The sequence below is a fragment of the Gekko japonicus genome, unplaced genomic scaffold, assembly GCF_001447785.1.
Source record: "Gekko japonicus isolate JY-2015 unplaced genomic scaffold, Gekko_japonicus_V1.1 scaffold2581, whole genome shotgun sequence".
Taxonomy (NCBI): Eukaryota; Metazoa; Chordata; class Lepidosauria; order Squamata; family Gekkonidae; genus Gekko; species Gekko japonicus.
Window position 1 is genome coordinate 173,177 of NW_015174352.1, and position 17,141 is coordinate 190,317.

Consider the following 17,141-nt stretch of genomic DNA (forward strand, 5'->3'; position numbering starts at 1 on the left):
GGAACCGCTACGCAGGACGGCCTTTTCCGGTGGCGCTCGCGGCTGGGGAAAGGAGGCCTCGGCCTAGCGACCATAGAAAGGGAGCGGGGCCTTGGCGGGTGGTCTCTCCCCGTCCGGCCCCGGCGTGCGTAGCCGGACCTGCCCAGCGCTGCCGGGAGGCCTGGATCCCAGAGCGGCCCGGCCCGCAGGGACGCTCGCGCGTGTCCTCCCTGTCTCTCTGCGCGTGCGCGTGCGCGCGTGTTTGCCGGCTCCGACGCAGGCCCAGCTCTCCCGCCGCCGCCTGGAGGTTGGCAACACCGGAAGAAGCGTGTTCCGCGTGATGGGGGGAGGCGGAGGGGCCGCCAGAGCGCTCTGAGGAGAAGAAGAAGAACGTTAAGAGGGAAGCCAGCGGACTTCGACGGACACACCTCCGGTGGGTCCGTCGAAGTCCGCCACCCGGCATTTCCGGCCCTCGCCGTGCGACTTCGGGAGTGCTGCTGGGCGGCGGAGGGGCCACGGGGGCCGGCGACCCAGCGCTGGCTTCCCTCTTAACGTTCTTCTTCTTCTTCTTCTCCTCAGAGCGCTCTGGCGGCCCCTCCGCCTCCCCCCATCACGCGGAGCACGCCTCTTCCGCTGTTGCCAACCTCCAGGCGGCGGCGGGAGAGCTCCCGCGGTGACGACGGACCCCCGGGCTCCGCGGCTCGGCTCCCCTGCAGATGAACGGCTCCTTTGGGAGGGGGGGGGCTCCCTGGCACATGGCGCCCCGTGGAAGCCCCCGAACCCCGCCCTCAAAACCCTCCAGGTGTCTCCCAACCCAGAGCAGCTGCTTCTTCTAACAAGCTTTAGCCTGCAAAGGCTCACAACTCTCCAAAATGTTTTAAGAGTTTCCACCGACAAACTTCTTTTGCATCATGGATAAACTCTCTGATGCAGTGGCTTCCTCTACTAATAGTTCATGTTCAAAATCTACTTTATGCACGAAATGGTCTCCTTTTTTAGAATATGTCTTCAATAATGACACCTCTAAATTTGCTGTTCCTTCTCAGTATGTTGCAGTATTTCATTATATGTAATTTTGTGTTGGTCATATTTATACCAAATCCCATTGTTGTTTACTGTACTATTGACTAATAAGTATTAAAAAAAAAAAAAAGAGTTTCCATTGTTGATGGACAGGTACTTTTGACGACTCCGTTTCTAAAGACTTTCTCTGCCCAAAGGGGGTGCCCAGTATTTTCGATTCCAGGAGTCCATGCCTCTTGCATAGGAATAGCCTTTTAAATATGTATGCCAGTGGTCCCCAAAGTGGTCGATAGGGAGCCCAAAGGCAGGCTCCATGCTTTTCACCCATCCGCAATGGACCCGGCTAGATGCTGGCAAATGGCACCACTTAGGGTAAAGTTTCTGTCTCTGCATAAGTGCTGGAATCTGGTGGAAACGATTCGCATTTTCAGGCCTGTTTCTGTCTCTGTCATTGTACTGTTTTTGCTGGCAAGCTCTTGAGTGTGGTATTTATTTTCCTGTATTAAGAGTGGCTCAAGTGGTTAAGACGCTGAACTGCAGGCTGTGGAAGGTCAGTAGTTCAGCGGTTCGAGACCCGGGTGCCGCAAGACAGGGTGAGCTCCTGTCTCTAGTTCCAGCTCCTGCCAACCTAGCAGTTCGAAAGCAAGAAATTGCAAGTAGATAAATAGGGACCACTTCGTTGGGAAGGTAACAGCATTCCGTGCGCCTTGGTGTTTAGTCATGCCGGCCACATGACCACGGAAACGTCTTCGGACAGCGCTGGCTCCTCGGCTTTGAAACGGAGATGAGCACCGCAACCCTAGAGTCGGACTCGACTGGCTTTTGAGCAAGGGAACCTTTACCTTTACTTTTATTAAGAGTTACTTAACCTGTTGATTATGAAGTGTGCTTTTTTAGCTTTTGTTGTTGTTCAGTCACACAGTCAAGTCCGACTCTTTGTGACCCCATGGACCAGATCACGCCAGGCCTTCCTGTCTTCCGCTGTCCTCTGAAGTTTGCTCAATTTCATGTTTATTGCATCTATGACGCTGTCTAACCATCTCATCCTTTGCCGTCCCCGTCTTCTTTGACCTTCAGTTTCATTATCTGGCCTTCCAGGGAACGGTCAGGGTTGATTTCTTTTAGGATTGACTGATTTGACCTTCCTGCAGTCCAAGGGACTCTCAAGAGTCTTCTCCAGCACCATAGTTCAAAAGAATCTATTCTTCTGCGCTTGGCCTTCCTTATAGTCCAACTCTCGCAGCCATACAAGACTACATAAGTGTTATTTTTGTTGCAGCCCACCCAATATCAATATTTCTAGGTTATATAAATGTAACTCTGGGGTTGGCTGTCCACTGGAGTGGGGGGGGGTATTTTGTCCCAGAGAGGGAGCCGTAGGAGAGTTCTGAGGGGGAAACGGCTCTGAGGAGGAAAAAAGGAGGCCGAAGCCATCTGGTTCCCAGGGTAGAGAACAGTGGCCGGAGAAGGAGCCTCAAGGGGGCTGCAGCCTCCGGAGATCTGCAGGAATTCAACAAGCCTGAAGAATAGCAGCCCCACCAAGAGCCATGAAATGGCTGAAAGTGTGGAAGAGACATTGTGCTGCATACGAAGGACAACAGAATTTTCAGTACAGCTGAACATGTCAGCTTTGCCAGGCAATGAATCTTTGCTTCTCACATGTGTGCACTTTATAAAAGATGAAAGTTTGGCTCAATAGTTGTTTGCAAGGCAGCTAAGAACAGATACTAAAAGGAGAGTCAATAATTAATGCTGTTCATCAAAGACAAGGAAATTCCACTTACTAACATACTTGCTTGTACAACTGATGGAGCACCATCAATGACTGGTCACTGCCATGGGTGTGTTGCTTATTTCAAAAATGCACTGCCAAATGTCTTTACCATTCACTATGTCATTCATTGCCATCATCTGGTTGCAACAAAATTCAGTGATTGCCTGCACAGGTCATTACGCAGTGTCATTACTGCAGTGAATAGAATTAAAAGCCCATGCACTCAAGGATCAGCTACTCTGGGAGCTCTGTGTTGAGAATGCTGAATATTTTGAATGTCTGTTGCTTCATACTGAAGTTGGTTGGCTACCAAAAGGCAACTGTGTGAACTGCTTTTAAGACCTTTTCAACACTGTCGTGGAGGTTTTTTGAAGACACAAATGCTTTCCTTAGTGATGAACTCAAAGAGATCATGATATTGCTTGTTTATCGGAACAAATCTGTCATCTCTATATTTATTTTAAAGGTTAACTGTATTGAAATGCACTATAGGCCATCATGAGAAATACCAGTTTCCCAGCCTGTCTGAGCTAGAAGAGAAAGGTGGGATACAAGATGATAATCTGCAGGGGGGTTTTGTGACCATTTGGATCTGCTGCATGAAGATATGGTTTGAGCGATTTGAGGAGCTTCTTTCGATGGAAATTCCAGATTGGGTGATAAATCCATTTTCAGATACTGAGGAAGCTGAGGTAGTGGAGGAAAAACTAGTTGAGCTACAAAATGACAATGAGCTGAAGCCAAAGTTTAAGAAATTGTACCAAGAGTTTTGGTTATAGAAATAAATTTCTGATCACTTTCCACCACCATGGTTAAGATGCCTCTTATTGCCTTTCCAACATCATATTTGGTGGAACATGGTTTTAATGTGGTCATCCAACTTCTCTCCCAGCAAAAAAAATCGACCCCAGATTTCTGAACATGGTGATTTGAGACTCCTGTTGAGTGACTTTAAACCAGACATTGGGAAAAACTGGTATTACAAGCCCATCCATCGCATTAAGAATTTACCGAACAGTGAAGATGTGGTATCTATGATTCTTGCTAAATAACTATCAGACTCTGTAAAACTGGTGTCACTGGATCAAGTTTATCAATTTTGCTGAATAAAGTTTTGAATAAAATTGCAAATAATTGTTCCTGTTCTGAATTCTAGTGGGTTGTGCAAACAATGATTCTGAATGATGATTTCTTAGGGTAGGATAGGAGATACTGCGGATGAGTTTATGGAACTAAGGAGGTGGTGGCCTGAAAAAAGTCTGGGAACCACTGATTTATGCTGTCGCGTCATTGCTGTGCTGTTGTGACACTGACAACTAACTTACACCATCATCCTCAAGCCCATAACAATGAAAAAAGCTATTTCCCTGATTTGGGGTTAATTGTGGAATGCTAGTTGGCAAGAATATTCCTGGTCAGCAAGAAAATAAAACTTCACATTCTTCTGAAAAAGAGCTTATTTATTTTCTCATAATTTATAAAAACACACAGACACACATATACAAAAGGGGAATCTACCAAGTCAGTGGGCCCAGGTGGAACATTGCAAAGCTAGAGCACAGTCCTTTTATAAGTAATTACGCTTAGGATGGCAACAGCCAGTGGTTCTAATGAAGGCAGGGTATCTTCTTGTCAGAGGGAAGGGAATGGGGGAATGAGGGAACATTTCCAAGAAGGATATTGCAGCATTGCTTCTTGGTGTTGAGAGTTCTCAGCCAAACCCATTTGGCACTTCAGATCATTCCTCAGTAAGGCTGCAGAGACTACAGTTTGCAAAGCCGAAAGGAGGAATGTGGAGTGCTTTGAAACCGAGAAGTCTGTCGCAGCAAGCACGGAGTCCACAGAAGAGCTGAATACTCTGTTGTACAAAAGGTTTAGGAACGGGATGAAATCAACTGACTGTACCAAATTTAGAACAGGGTTATAGGGGATTGTGAGGAGAAAAGGCTTGCTGCAAGATACTGATGAGGATTCTGTGACATCATAGCAGGCTAACCTCCGCTTGAGATAACCAAGAAGCATCAGTCAGCTGTGGACTTGAGCAAACTCTTTTCGTAGCCAAAGAGAGTCCTGGTAGAAACGTGGGTCTCCCAAGTGGACAGCAGTCCTCTTATAGAAGTAGTAGTAGAGCACAGCCACTGCAACCAATGAGGTAAGTAACAGTCAACAAGGTTCCCATCCCTATGTGCCATACTGATTTCACTATATTCAGGGGAACTTTGCCCTTGCTTAATTAGATTACCCAGAGGAACAGGAACATAATCGCAGCCTTTGGGATGATGCCAATGCAGTCTGCAAACAGACCATTTCCCTGCTCCCAGCAGACATCCCCTATCTAGCCAGGGGCGGGGTGGGGTCGAGTGAAGACTAAGTCATCCTCACTGATGACAAAGAGACTTGGCACACACACAAAAAATTATTCCACCTAATTCTTACCCAGTCTTTGGAACACAAAGAGGGCCTGTAGTCCATCTGTCCACACAAAGTATTTGGAATTTCTCCAGCGGAGGTTCTATGGGAAAGAAATATAAGAAACTGGAAAAAGACATCATAAAAACAGCAAAGCCACCAATCCAGATTTTTAAAGTGCTACTTGGGCTATTAAGAGCTCTGCTCCCCCAGAACTCCTGCTTCCCTGTTCTCAGTATTTACTTCCATAGTTCAAAATCAGCTAGTTCTACAAGCCCTTCTCTTGAAAATGCAATGATTATTTGTTCTCGCATTCTAGAATACAAACAACTTTAGGCAACAATTTCAACTGAATTTATTTATATATAGCTGTAGACAGATTTATGGCCAAAGGCCAGCTACCTAAAGCTACCTTGAAACATCTGTATTATTCCAGAATCAGGGGCAACAAGCACACGCTTGGGCAAAGACTATGAATTTCAACACTGGAGCACTGCTTTCAGTGCAAAAATAACGCATAAGAACTTATGCTGCACTTTAATGCACGCTACATATTGACTCCCATCTCCGTCCCTGATTGGATACTACTGAGCAACCACTCACTCTTGAGCCCTGTGTTCTTTCAAAGATTTCCTGGGGGGGACACACACACATTAAAGTTGACATGGACACACTCAAAAAAATTACCCCTTGCCAATCCATTCAGACTGCACTGGGAGCGGAAACTCTCATGGATGTCGACACAGTAGGGAGCACCAGTATAGGTGCCGTGACGGAGCACAATGTTCATTCTTTAACTGAGGTGAGGGACTAACTTGACCCCAAGATCCCAGTTAGCATCCCAACCTCAGCTTCAGCCTTACAGATCCTCACCCCCTGCAGCTTCAGACTACAAAACGTATTCTCCTTCACTCATTTCTTGGGGTAAATGTTTAAGTTCAGTAGTCCATGCTACTTATGTCAAGTGAAACCCCTCTGCCTGTTTCCCCTCAATTTGCCAGTCTCAAGTTAGGATGGCACAATCCCTGACCCATACCTTCATCAAACCCTTGGCAGTGGGGGCACTGAGGAGCACAGGAAAGCTGATGCCAGTTTATCATTTGCATGCTCAGAGGGAGAGAGGCCTTTTAATTTTTAAAGCAACACTTTAAATGAAACGGCACACTCTGTGTAAAAAAATAAATGGAGCAAAACTTGTCCTGACAAACCACCAAGTCAAATTTTCCCCACTGTGGTCAGTATCAAATATGCCTGTGGCTTTATTTCATGCAAATGAGTGAATTTTTAATATGTATATATAGGCTTGAATGGTGAGAGAAAACTGCCGTGGTTCTTAATCGCTATCCATAGCCTTAGAATGGTCAAGAGGTGGGAAAGAAAACTGTGGCTTCCACTTAGGAGCAAAGCAGTGGGTGGGGGAAGGGGAAGAGTCCTTTAATTGCAAGTAGATAAATAGGGACCACTTTGGTGGGAAGGGAACAGCGTTCCGTGTGCCTTGGTGTTTAGTCATGCCCGTCACATGACCACGGAAACGTCTTCGGACAGCGCTGGCTCTTCGGCTTTGAAACGGAGATGAGCACCGCAACCCTAGAGTCAGACTCGACTGGGCTTTGGAGCAAGAGAACCCTTACCTTTACCCAATCATAAACAAAGGCAACTGAAAAATGAAGGCAGAAGGGACAGAAACAAAATACAGGGCAAACTGATAAACTAGTCTAACTGGTGTTAAGAGTGTGAAAGCTTGAAGGGGAATAATCCAGACGACTCCACCTCAAGATGGAAACTCCAGTTGTACATTCAGACTTGCCAGCTCCATGCGCCCAGCCTTCCTGGGGAACGCCGGAAGGCACTTTCCAGCTGCCTGGTACTATACTTGCCTTCACATCATTGAATCTTCTAGAAGCACCAACATTTCCAGAGGATTCTGCCCATTTACAGGGATTGCTGTACCTTGGTGTACCACCTTTCTACAAGCTTCTTAAGAAAGGATTTCCACAACTTCTGCAAGTTTCACAATCTTCATATAGAAAATTGGAGCTTCTTTTATCATACTCAAAGAGGATATTTGTGAAGGTAAAATAAGAAGCCATAAAATTGCCTGGTATTAAAATGAGACATAGCATTTTTACAAGACCCTTTTCTTAAAGTTACATGAAACACTCTCTCAATAAACGAGCTCATTCTGTCCAAGAGCCCTAAAACTCATGTTTCTAGTGGAAGTCTATCAATCTGGCCTGTGGGTTAAGTATCCAGACACCACATGGAGCTAGGGGGGAGCTAAGCAAGTACAGGAAGGCTAATCAGATCAGCCGATTTATACAGAACACTTAGACCTATTCTAGCTCCTGACAACAGATCACAGAAAATCCTTTTAAATCCTCCTGCTTGACTGTCTAGAAGAGTATTCACATCCCAGTATCATTCCAACACAGACAACACAGACTCCAGCTTTACCAGACCTGGGATTCTAAAACCCCAACTAGGAGATGAAAAATACTGTGGGCCCTGGCCTCCAACTGTTCATTACTTAGAGCACAAATCGATTGCTGTGTCTGTGAAAGTCACTGTGTGGGCCTCTTCCCTGAGATGGAAGGAGAGAAAGTTGGGAACCTCTTGTTATCTTATTAGGATTGTGTAAAACAGTTGCTGCTCTATATAGAAGTGTGACATCTCACAAGCTGTTTATGGGAGGTACTAGGCTGCTGTGGCTTCATTACAAAAAGATGACTGTTTTTACTGCACAGTGAATTCATAGTGTTACAAGCACTACTGCAGCATTTAAATGCTCTCTTGTGGAAACATGAAATGTAGCAGCTGTAGCCAGATAAGTTAATGTTGCACCATCCCAGGTACAAGGCACGTGCTTGTGCAGGGACATCCCCAGTGAACAAAACGTGTGGTGATTGTCTCACTTTCTATAGTTGTGAATGAGATCAGTGACATTAATTCTTCAGTATGACACTAGGATAGCCAGAGATTAAACGAATCACCGGTATCAGCTTAGAGATACAAGTCGAGATTTTAGCATGCCTATAGACATATCATAAAGAACAGAACTGGTTATCATTTAAAAAAAGATTCCTAATACACCCAAAACTCTTATTGGGACGGGGAAGAATAAAAGGGAAGTGCTTCAGGTAAAAGTTCTGAAACCATGATCTTCAGGCCATGGTAAGGAAGTTCAACTTCTGCACAACTAATCAAAATAATAAATAAATATTTCCAAATACTCAGGCCTTCTAGCCCTTCAACTAGTTGGTTCACAAAGCTACAGGAAAAGTTAGGAAGTCAGGGAAAAATACACTTCTAAAGAAAATAAGGGTCAGGAAATTTAAACAAAGGTTAGCAATCTAACCTGAAAGGAGATGTACAAGTAAGAATTCATTTGGAAAGACTACAGAAAGCAGACACTGAGCAACGAGGCAGTACAGCTAAGGATGTTCAGTATGGTGAACTATCATGTGCCATACAAACACAACATTGGTGAGCCATGAAAGACAATTTAAATAATAACTGTGTGTGGTCGTTGCAAGGTTATTTTTATAGACCCTAGATGCTAATTATAAGCAATTAAGGCAAGCAGAAATCTCTAAAATGAGATACTCAAGGCAAGGAGAAAGGCAATATTGCTAGGCCAAGACCTGAACTATGTACATCAGGAATACATCTAAGGCCTTATCTGAAGACACACCATATGTGTACATACTACACATGACCAGTACAGATCCAGGTGGGTAGCCATGTTGGTCTGAAGCAGTGATACAAAATTAAGAGTCCAGTGGCACCTTTAAGACAAACAAAGGTTTATTCAAGGTATGAGCTTTTGTGTGCAAGGCACACTTTTTCAAAAATTTGAAAAATATTTGAAAAAAGCTCATACCTTGACCAGAATAGGCAAAAGAAGCCTGATAGATGTGAGATATTTGAAACAAGTGTCTCTGGGTAAGGAACACATAGCAGATAAGAAAACTGAACTGTCAAAAGCAGATAACAGAGTACAGACAGGGCAGGCTATGTTTGAAAGATTCAGGGTAAGGTAATTTGTTTCTGGGTAAGGTAATTTGTTTCTGGGTAAGGTAATTGAGAGAGAGGCGGCAGAACAGCTCCAGAAATTCCTGGATGACACATCGATGTTGGATCCATTTCAATCTAGCTTCCGCCCCGGCCACAGGATGGAGACAGCACTGGTCACCCTCATGGACAATCTCCGCAGGCAGCTGGATCGAGGTGAGTTGGCGCTGCTGATACTACTTGACACAGTCAACTATGATCTACTGACTCAGAGCCTTGCCGACGTTGGAATCCAGGGGTTTGCCTTGCAATGGTTCACCTCATTCCTCCATGGTCGGGGACAGAGGGTGGCGCTGGTAGGGACAGTGTCTCCAAGGTACCTGCTGGAATGCAGGGTCCCCCAAAGAGTACTTCTCTCCAATGCTACCTCTAAGCTGTGGAGTCTTGGGAGCAAAAATTTTACTTTGTGAGCAACTGGCATTAAAATTGTGAGTGATTTGGCTACTGCATAAATTAGTTTGCTCTGGAGCCCTCCTTCCTGAGCTAAGACAAAAACATGTGAGCCGGAGGCTAAAAAACGGTGAGCTAGCTCACACTAACTTAGCTTAGAGGGAACACTGCTTCTCTGCCTGGTGTAATGTGCCCCCTCACCCAGCTAGCGTGGAGTTTAAGGTTGGGGTGTCACCAGTATGTGGATGACACCCAGCTATTTCTGTTGATGGGCGGCTGGCTGGATGCCATTCCTGTGAATTTAGCCGAGGGATTGAAGGCCATAATTGGGTGGTTAAAACAGAGTCAGCTGAAACTGAATCCAGGTAAGATGGAGGTTCTGTGGCTGGGGGAGGGGGGTGCTGTGGTTGGGTTACCAACTCCTGACTCTTGACGGTGTGCCATTATCACTGGCACCGACAGTCAAGAGTCTGGGCATGACTTTGGATGCTGCCCTGTCTATGGAGGCCCATGTCACGAAGGTTGCCAAGCTGACATTTTTCCAACTGTGCCAGGTTAGGCAGCTGGTTCCCTACCTGTCTTGCCCCGACCTAGCCACAGTAATTCATGCAATGGTCACATCCAGGATAGACTACTGTAATTTACTCTACGTGGCCTACCCTTGCACTTGACCCAGAAGCTTCAACTGATCCAGAACGTGGCCATTTAGGTCCTTACGGGGACCCCTTGGACGGCATATATCCAGCCTGTGCTGCATGAGCCTTCCAGTGGAGCACCAGATTAGGCTCAAGGTTTTGGTTCTGACCTTCAAAGTCCTTAGCAGTCAAGGACCTACATACCTTCTGGACCGCCTCTCTCAGTATGCCCCTGGAAGAGCATTACGCTCCAGGAATAAGAACTTTCTGGTGGCCCCTGGTCTGACAGAGATCCGGCTGACCTCAACTAGGGCCAGGGCTTTTTTCGGCCCTGCCCCCACTTGGTGGAACCCTCTGCCTGAGAACATCCATGCCCTGCAGGATTTACTACCTTTCCGCGGGGCATACAAGGCAGAGATGTTCTGCCAGGCATTTGGTTGAGGACAGCGATGGGACAGTATAAAATCTGGGACTCTCTCATGCACACACCCCACTCTCCACAACCCCCTCCCCCCCAGACAGCCTGTGGAAATTAAAGTGGATTGCTTTATTTGATGATCTATTGTAGGCCTTTTAGCGTTGGTTTTAACTGTATTATTTATTGTATTTGTTCTGTTGTGATTAGAGATGTAAAATTTCCGGAAATTTTGAAGCTCGGGAAAAAAAAAAGTTTTTTTTCCGTTTTTTTCGGGAAAAAATTGAAATTTTCGGAAAAATTGAAAAAAATGCTATATTAGCATTTTTTTTTGTCTTTTCTAGATTGAAAGTCATTCTGTTACTTTAGGAACATAAAATATGACTATGGACATTTTTACTTGGCATGAAATTATCACAACTAGCATATTAAAAATATAGTGTATCCAAACGATTATTACAAACAGAATACCCATCCACATGCAAAAACAAAACTGAAACCTTTTTATTTTCTTCTGACAATAGCACCTCCTAAAGGAAGAAATGCATCTTGTTCTTGCATTGGAGAGTTCAGTTTGTAACCTAGGACTTGCTTCTCCTCAGTGCACAGAAATTAGATCAATCTGATACCATATATATATATTTTAGAAATGATTTGGAAAATATTTGAACACCTTGTCTTAAAATATTTTATTCATCATGTTAAAATAAAACGTTCCATAGTCAATTTATTTTATTTTATTTTTTCAATTTTTCGGAAAAAAACGAAAAAGGCTTCAGGAAAAAAAATGGAAAAAACCTTTTTTTCGCCAGAATTTTTCCAGTTTTTTTCCGGGCCTTCACATCTATAGTTGTGAGCAGCCCTCAGCCCTAATAAATCAAATCTAATAAATACCATCAGTGGCATTTGGATCCTAACTGAGCACACCAGTAGGGAATTTTAGTCATATGCTGATAAAATTAGAAAGGTTTGAAAGTACTTTCACATGCGAAACTGTGTCCCACTCCATGATGAAAACGCTGTTTCTAATATATGGCATTTAACAATTGTATTCCTTTAGATGCTTTCCAATTTATCTTATTTCAGATATTCAGATTTTAATGCCAGAACGTCTTGCACACCCCCACCCACAGAACTTCCATGCCTATGATCAGAGAGACGGATACGCGACTGAGAACCTGCTAGGGGCACAAGAGAAAGAAAGGACAACGTATTTGATGTCTTGGTGGTCCTTGCTGATGCCTATCTAAAACTGATGGCCACAGTCCCTGAACAGACCGAAGTAGTAACAAAAAAACTGCAGGAGTTTGCGCTAATAAATTTGAAATATTAATCAAAAAGATTTCATACAAAAGAGTGTACAATATTTGCATAACATATCAAATGCAAGTGAAGACGGTGATCTTCGTTATGTTCTGCCGTTTCGACACAAGTCTTCTTCTGAACAATGATATATACATGTGGTGTCTTTCTATTTCATTTCAACTGATTCATCATCAACAATTTCATGGATCTCTCAGGATTGTCTAATACATTGTAGAAACAGTTTCTAGAAAAGCCTGGCAAGGCAATTCAACTTCATTCGCCCATGGAAAGGCTTTTCTAGAAACTGTTTCTACAATGTATTAGACAGTCCTGAGAGATCCATGAAATTGTTGATGATGAATCAGTCGAAATGAAATAAATAGAGAGACACCACATGTATACATCATTGCTCAGAAGAAGACTTGTGTCGAAACGGCAGAACATTCTGGAGATCACCGACTTCACTTGCATTTGATATGTTATGCAAATATTGTACACTCTTTTGTATGAAATCTTTTTGATTAATATTTCAAATTTATTAGCGCAAACTCCTGCATAGTTTTTTTGTTACTACTTCGGTTGGTCCTTGCTGATGTGCCAAGAGAATAACTAACAGGATCAATGTGAACACTGACTCTGCATTTCTGGGGGCTCTCCCATCCGTCCAACAGGAAACATTCCTACACATCACATTGAAGCTGGCAGTAGGTGCAGAAACCCGGGGCTATCACGTTGTTTAAGAAAATATCATACCTAGGGAAACTGGCGCTGGAGATGAGTCTTGCAGACACTGCCCATAGTGAGACAGGTCTTTTGAGTTTGTAAGCCACCCAGAGCCCTGCTTGCAGGGAAGAGCAGCCTAATAAATACTCTTGCACAATACTGGTTTTTTGCTTTGTATCCCCCCCTCAGATTTCCACATTAATAAAACCCACAAAGTACTAAGTCCGAGGAAGCAGGAAAGTAAGTAAATAAAGCATGCTTGCACATATTTTATTTGCTTTCCCAGTTACCTATGTTCAGAATTCAGGCTCCATTGATAATTAATATAAACAACTTTATTTATGAGCCAAACATTACCGGAATGCTATCCTGCCTTACCATAACCCAGATGTGGAAGAATATGCTCAAAGCAAGGTATGCTGCTGAGAGGACAATAGTTCCTTTAAATTTGTGGAACAGAAGATTAATCAAGCCAGCCTGGAAGACGAAGGTATTGAAGAACATGAGGAAGATGATGATAACGTTGAAGAGGATGGCAATATCCTGAATGCTGTGGGAAGAAAGGCATTTTAATCAAGACACTGATGAATGCCTTTTCACACCCTTGGACAGCGGTTAACAATTAGTTGGAGAACAATAAATACATCAAAAATAACTACAGAAATTGCTGTTGTACACATTCCTCTGACAACCACACATAAAAACCCAAGGCTGTGCCAGAACCACACCACTGGAATAAAAGCCATCCTAAGCTACCTTAATGTGGTTAATGTATGGACCAGATTACGGGCTCCCTCTTTTTTCGTTTTGCATAGGTGTGGGAGACCCCAAGGGAACTGGAACTAAGGCTATGATCCTAAAGCACATTTATGAGGAAGTAAATCAAATAGGATTCCCTGGGACTTATTTCTGAGTAATCACACTCAGGACCATGTTGTAAAGGTCTTTATTCCAACTCACTTATTCAAATATTAGTCTGTAGCATTACCCAAGGACCTGAAGACAAACTGTGACTTTGGCCCCTCAATTACTCCCTGACTTTTAGCGATGGGGTTTTTGCTCTCAACACCTTTGAGGCATTTAGTGCTTTATATTTAGGGTTTAAAACACTTTCTATTGTGCCTACTAGACCACAAGGTTCTCATGGCAGCTTACAAACAATTGAAAAAAATCCAATATCAACAGAAATTTTAAAAAACTACTAAAACAAAACACTTTAAAAACTAAACTGTTTACCATCAGTCTTCAGACTTTTTGAAGTGGAACCCACTTCTAAATTTATTATACTTTTCTGGCACCCCCAGCATGAAATACAGGAAATGTCACAACAGTTACCACTGAAGAAGCTTGTATTCTATTGTTCATGTTTTCTATTTATAAATCCACAAGAAGGGGGACCCACGATACTTGCGGGGGGGAGACGCTCCACGGGAGAAGCAGCCGCAGGTGAGTCTTCTCCCCTGAATGGCGAGGCCCACGTGGCTCTCAGCCGTTGGGCCTGCCAAGCCTTCTCCCCCCCCAGTGGCGGCTGCAGCAGCGAGACAGTTCTCAGAGCATTCTCTGCGCATGCGCAGGGAACGCTCTTTTACTTTTGGGGGGGATTTAAATATCCCCCTATAGTTTTTTATAGATTTCAGATTTTTCTGCACATCTGGGAATTGCCCCAAATGTGCAGGAAAATCTCTTTGCCCCCTAGGTGCCACTGATGGGCGGATTTAGATATCTGCACGCAGGGTGCGCCTTGGCTATTAGCATATAGGTAGCATTAATGAGCAACAGTCTGCATTCACATCCATTTCACACATTATATGGAGGCAAACCCACCTTTGCCATCACTCTCCCACCTCACCTTGTTTCTCCTCCACACTCCTAGCTTTGCAGTCTACCCATCAACACATCAGACCTTAGGTAATACCAGGAAGAGGCAAAAAAAGTCCCAATAAAAGACTGAGTAAATAAAAACAATTTCAGCGGTGCCTTAAGTGCAGCTCTGTAGGCACCAGGTGGATGGGTGTGGGGAGAGAATTCCATAGACAAGGAGTCCAAACAGAAACTGCTCTGTGTAACCATCCACTTCATATCTGAAAGTGAATGTAAAGATCTCCATAACTGAGCAGGCCCATATGGAAACAGGCAATTCTTCACATATATTCCAGAGCCATAAAAAATCTGGGTCTCTGCTATTCTTGATACTACACCGTGTTTTAGGAATTTGTAATAATCTATCTGTTCCTTCAAGAAATTCCCAAGTGGTATAATTTCAGTACTTCATAATTTATGAGACAAGAGGCCTAAACTTTATCAAGTTGTTTCTTGTGTCAAATGAAAAAAAGTGTGAAGAAATACAGTTACTAATGTTTATCTGAGTTACCTTGCTTGTAAAAGAGCCAACATTTTGAAGTGTGTCTTAAATTGAACTGGTAGCCAATGGAGCTCTTTGGCAAAACATGTTCCCTCCTACTTAGGTTGCTGCAATTGTAGTTTTGAACTGTCTTCATAGGCAGCCACACCTAGACCACATTTCAGCAATCTAATCTGGATGAGACTACAGACTTTGATGGGTGTAACTTTACTAAATATTGCACTGCAAGTCACATTTTCTGTAAAGGGCCTCAGCTGATGAACCAACTGAAGGCACTTTGTACCACAGACTAATATGTAGTTACTAGATGTGGGCATCTATCTAAAAACCCCCACACCTAATAGCACCCCCAACTTGCACCCATGATTCATTATGCAACCCCAACTGGTACTGTCCAAACCTTGTACACAGATTCAAACAATAAATAGATAACCACAAACATATCTTATTCTGCCATACTCACATGAACAGCACAAGCTGGATGACAGGGGCCATGCGTAGCAGTTCCGAGAAGGAGTTGACAAAGAGGTCATAGAGCAGCAGTAAGAACTGCAAGGTGAGCACCAGGCTATAGCTATTGGTCTGGAGCATCTTCCTTGCTTGCAGCTGTGAAACCTCAATGCTTGCATCCCAGACAGCAGGGCCAGCTCATAGTCAGTAGGGGAATATAAACTTTTCAACACAATACTATCCCTGTTGGCTCCGTAAGACTTGAGTCCTCAGACCTGTAGAAGCAAACAAAAAAGACACAGTAGCAACGGCTAGTGGAGCAGCTCCGTCTTAAGGCTGCAGACAATCCTGGCCCACTTAATGTGCTAAATAGTACAAGTCCACACCTGCATCTAGTTCAATATTTGGGCTAGAAGATAAAACTGAATTATGGCTAGCCTAATTTCAAACACAGAAAAGGAGCCCTTTCCAGTATGAGGATTCAGGGGACATGAATGGGGTTTCCCTTATATTGGGATGGATCCCATAACTTTATACACATATACTTTCTCTGCAGCTTCTCACAACAAACATGAGCAGAGTACCTACCACCTTACTCACTAAGGTTCTGGAAACCTGCCTACAGAGCTGAAATAAACCAAAGGCCAGACAGAGAGAACATGAACGGGTAACACTTTATGAAACAAAGTCGTCACACACAGTACTTGGAAGAAAAAGCTGACGACACAAGAACATTGTACACATCAAATAGAGGTAGGTGGGTGGGAGGCAAAACCAAGCATGCATCCAAGTGGGATGCTGTTATGCAGCCTGGGGCTCAGACCAAAAGTAGCACATCAGTGCTAATTTCCCAGGGCCAGGCGCCACAGATCTGGGTTATGTCACACACACTGCCTGGCACTTCCATGAAAAGGCAGCCAGCCGAGCAGTGAGAAAACCAGTGAAGACACTCTGCTACCCAGTCGGAACAGCCCCGGATCGAGGCTTCCCCTGGCATCCATCCGGCACCTTTCAGTGCAAGCAGCGCTCTACTGTTGCTGAAACAGGAAAACACAGCTCCTGACTTCTCTCCCAGTTCCAGGACGGGGAAAGCAAAGTGCCGGGCAGAGAGAACGCAGGCCCCTGGGCTGGAGGCGGCGGCGAAAGGGCTTGAGAGAGAGACACACACACACACACAGGGAAATCGCAGCGTGGGCCTTCCAGGGGTTGCCCGGCAGCAGGCGGGAGGAGCCCCAGTCTGATACCCAGCTGGCCTCCAGGTAAGAGGGGTCACCGGTCCCTCCCCCCGGAGACAGAGGCCGGACGGAGGCCGGACGGAGACCAGTGTTCCCTCTAAGCTGAGTTTGTGTGAGCCAGCTCACAGTTTTTTAGCCTCCGGCTCACACATTTTTATCTTGGCTCAGGAAGGAGGGCTTCAGAGCAAACTGATTTATGCAGCAGCCCAATCGCTCGCTCACCACTTTTAATGCCAGTGGCTCACAAAGTAGAATTTCTGCTCACAAGACTCCACAGCTGAGAGGGAACATTGGTCACCGGTCCCCCCCCCCCCCGGAGACAGAGGCCTCACTCGGAGGACGGACGGAGACTGTGGCCTTAGGCCCGCCA

At 44.6% G+C, this 17,141-nt stretch overlaps 2 protein-coding genes across 2 annotated transcripts in view; both read right to left on the bottom strand.

The window, feature by feature from the left end:
• TMEM216 (transmembrane protein 216) overlaps positions 1–442 on the bottom strand; it is an 8,180-nt gene extending 7,738 nt beyond the window's left edge. The window contains exon 1 of the mRNA XM_015424314.1: positions 12–442. Coding sequence (XP_015279800.1) covers positions 12–442 — 431 coding nt within the window. The remainder of the gene's footprint in view (positions 1–11) is intronic.
• A 3,847-nt stretch (positions 443–4,289) lies between these two features.
• Positions 4,290–17,141, bottom strand: part of TMEM138 (transmembrane protein 138) — a 15,042-nt gene continuing 2,190 nt past the window's right edge. The window contains exons 2-5 of the mRNA XM_015424316.1: positions 15,550–15,811; positions 13,103–13,274; positions 5,213–5,288; positions 4,290–4,914 (exon numbers count right to left, since the gene is read on the bottom strand). Of these exons, the coding sequence (XP_015279802.1) occupies positions 4,802–4,914; positions 5,213–5,288; positions 13,103–13,274; positions 15,550–15,677 (489 nt within the window). The 5' untranslated portion in view covers positions 15,678–15,811 and the 3' untranslated portion in view covers positions 4,290–4,801. The remainder of the gene's footprint in view (positions 4,915–5,212; positions 5,289–13,102; positions 13,275–15,549; positions 15,812–17,141) is intronic.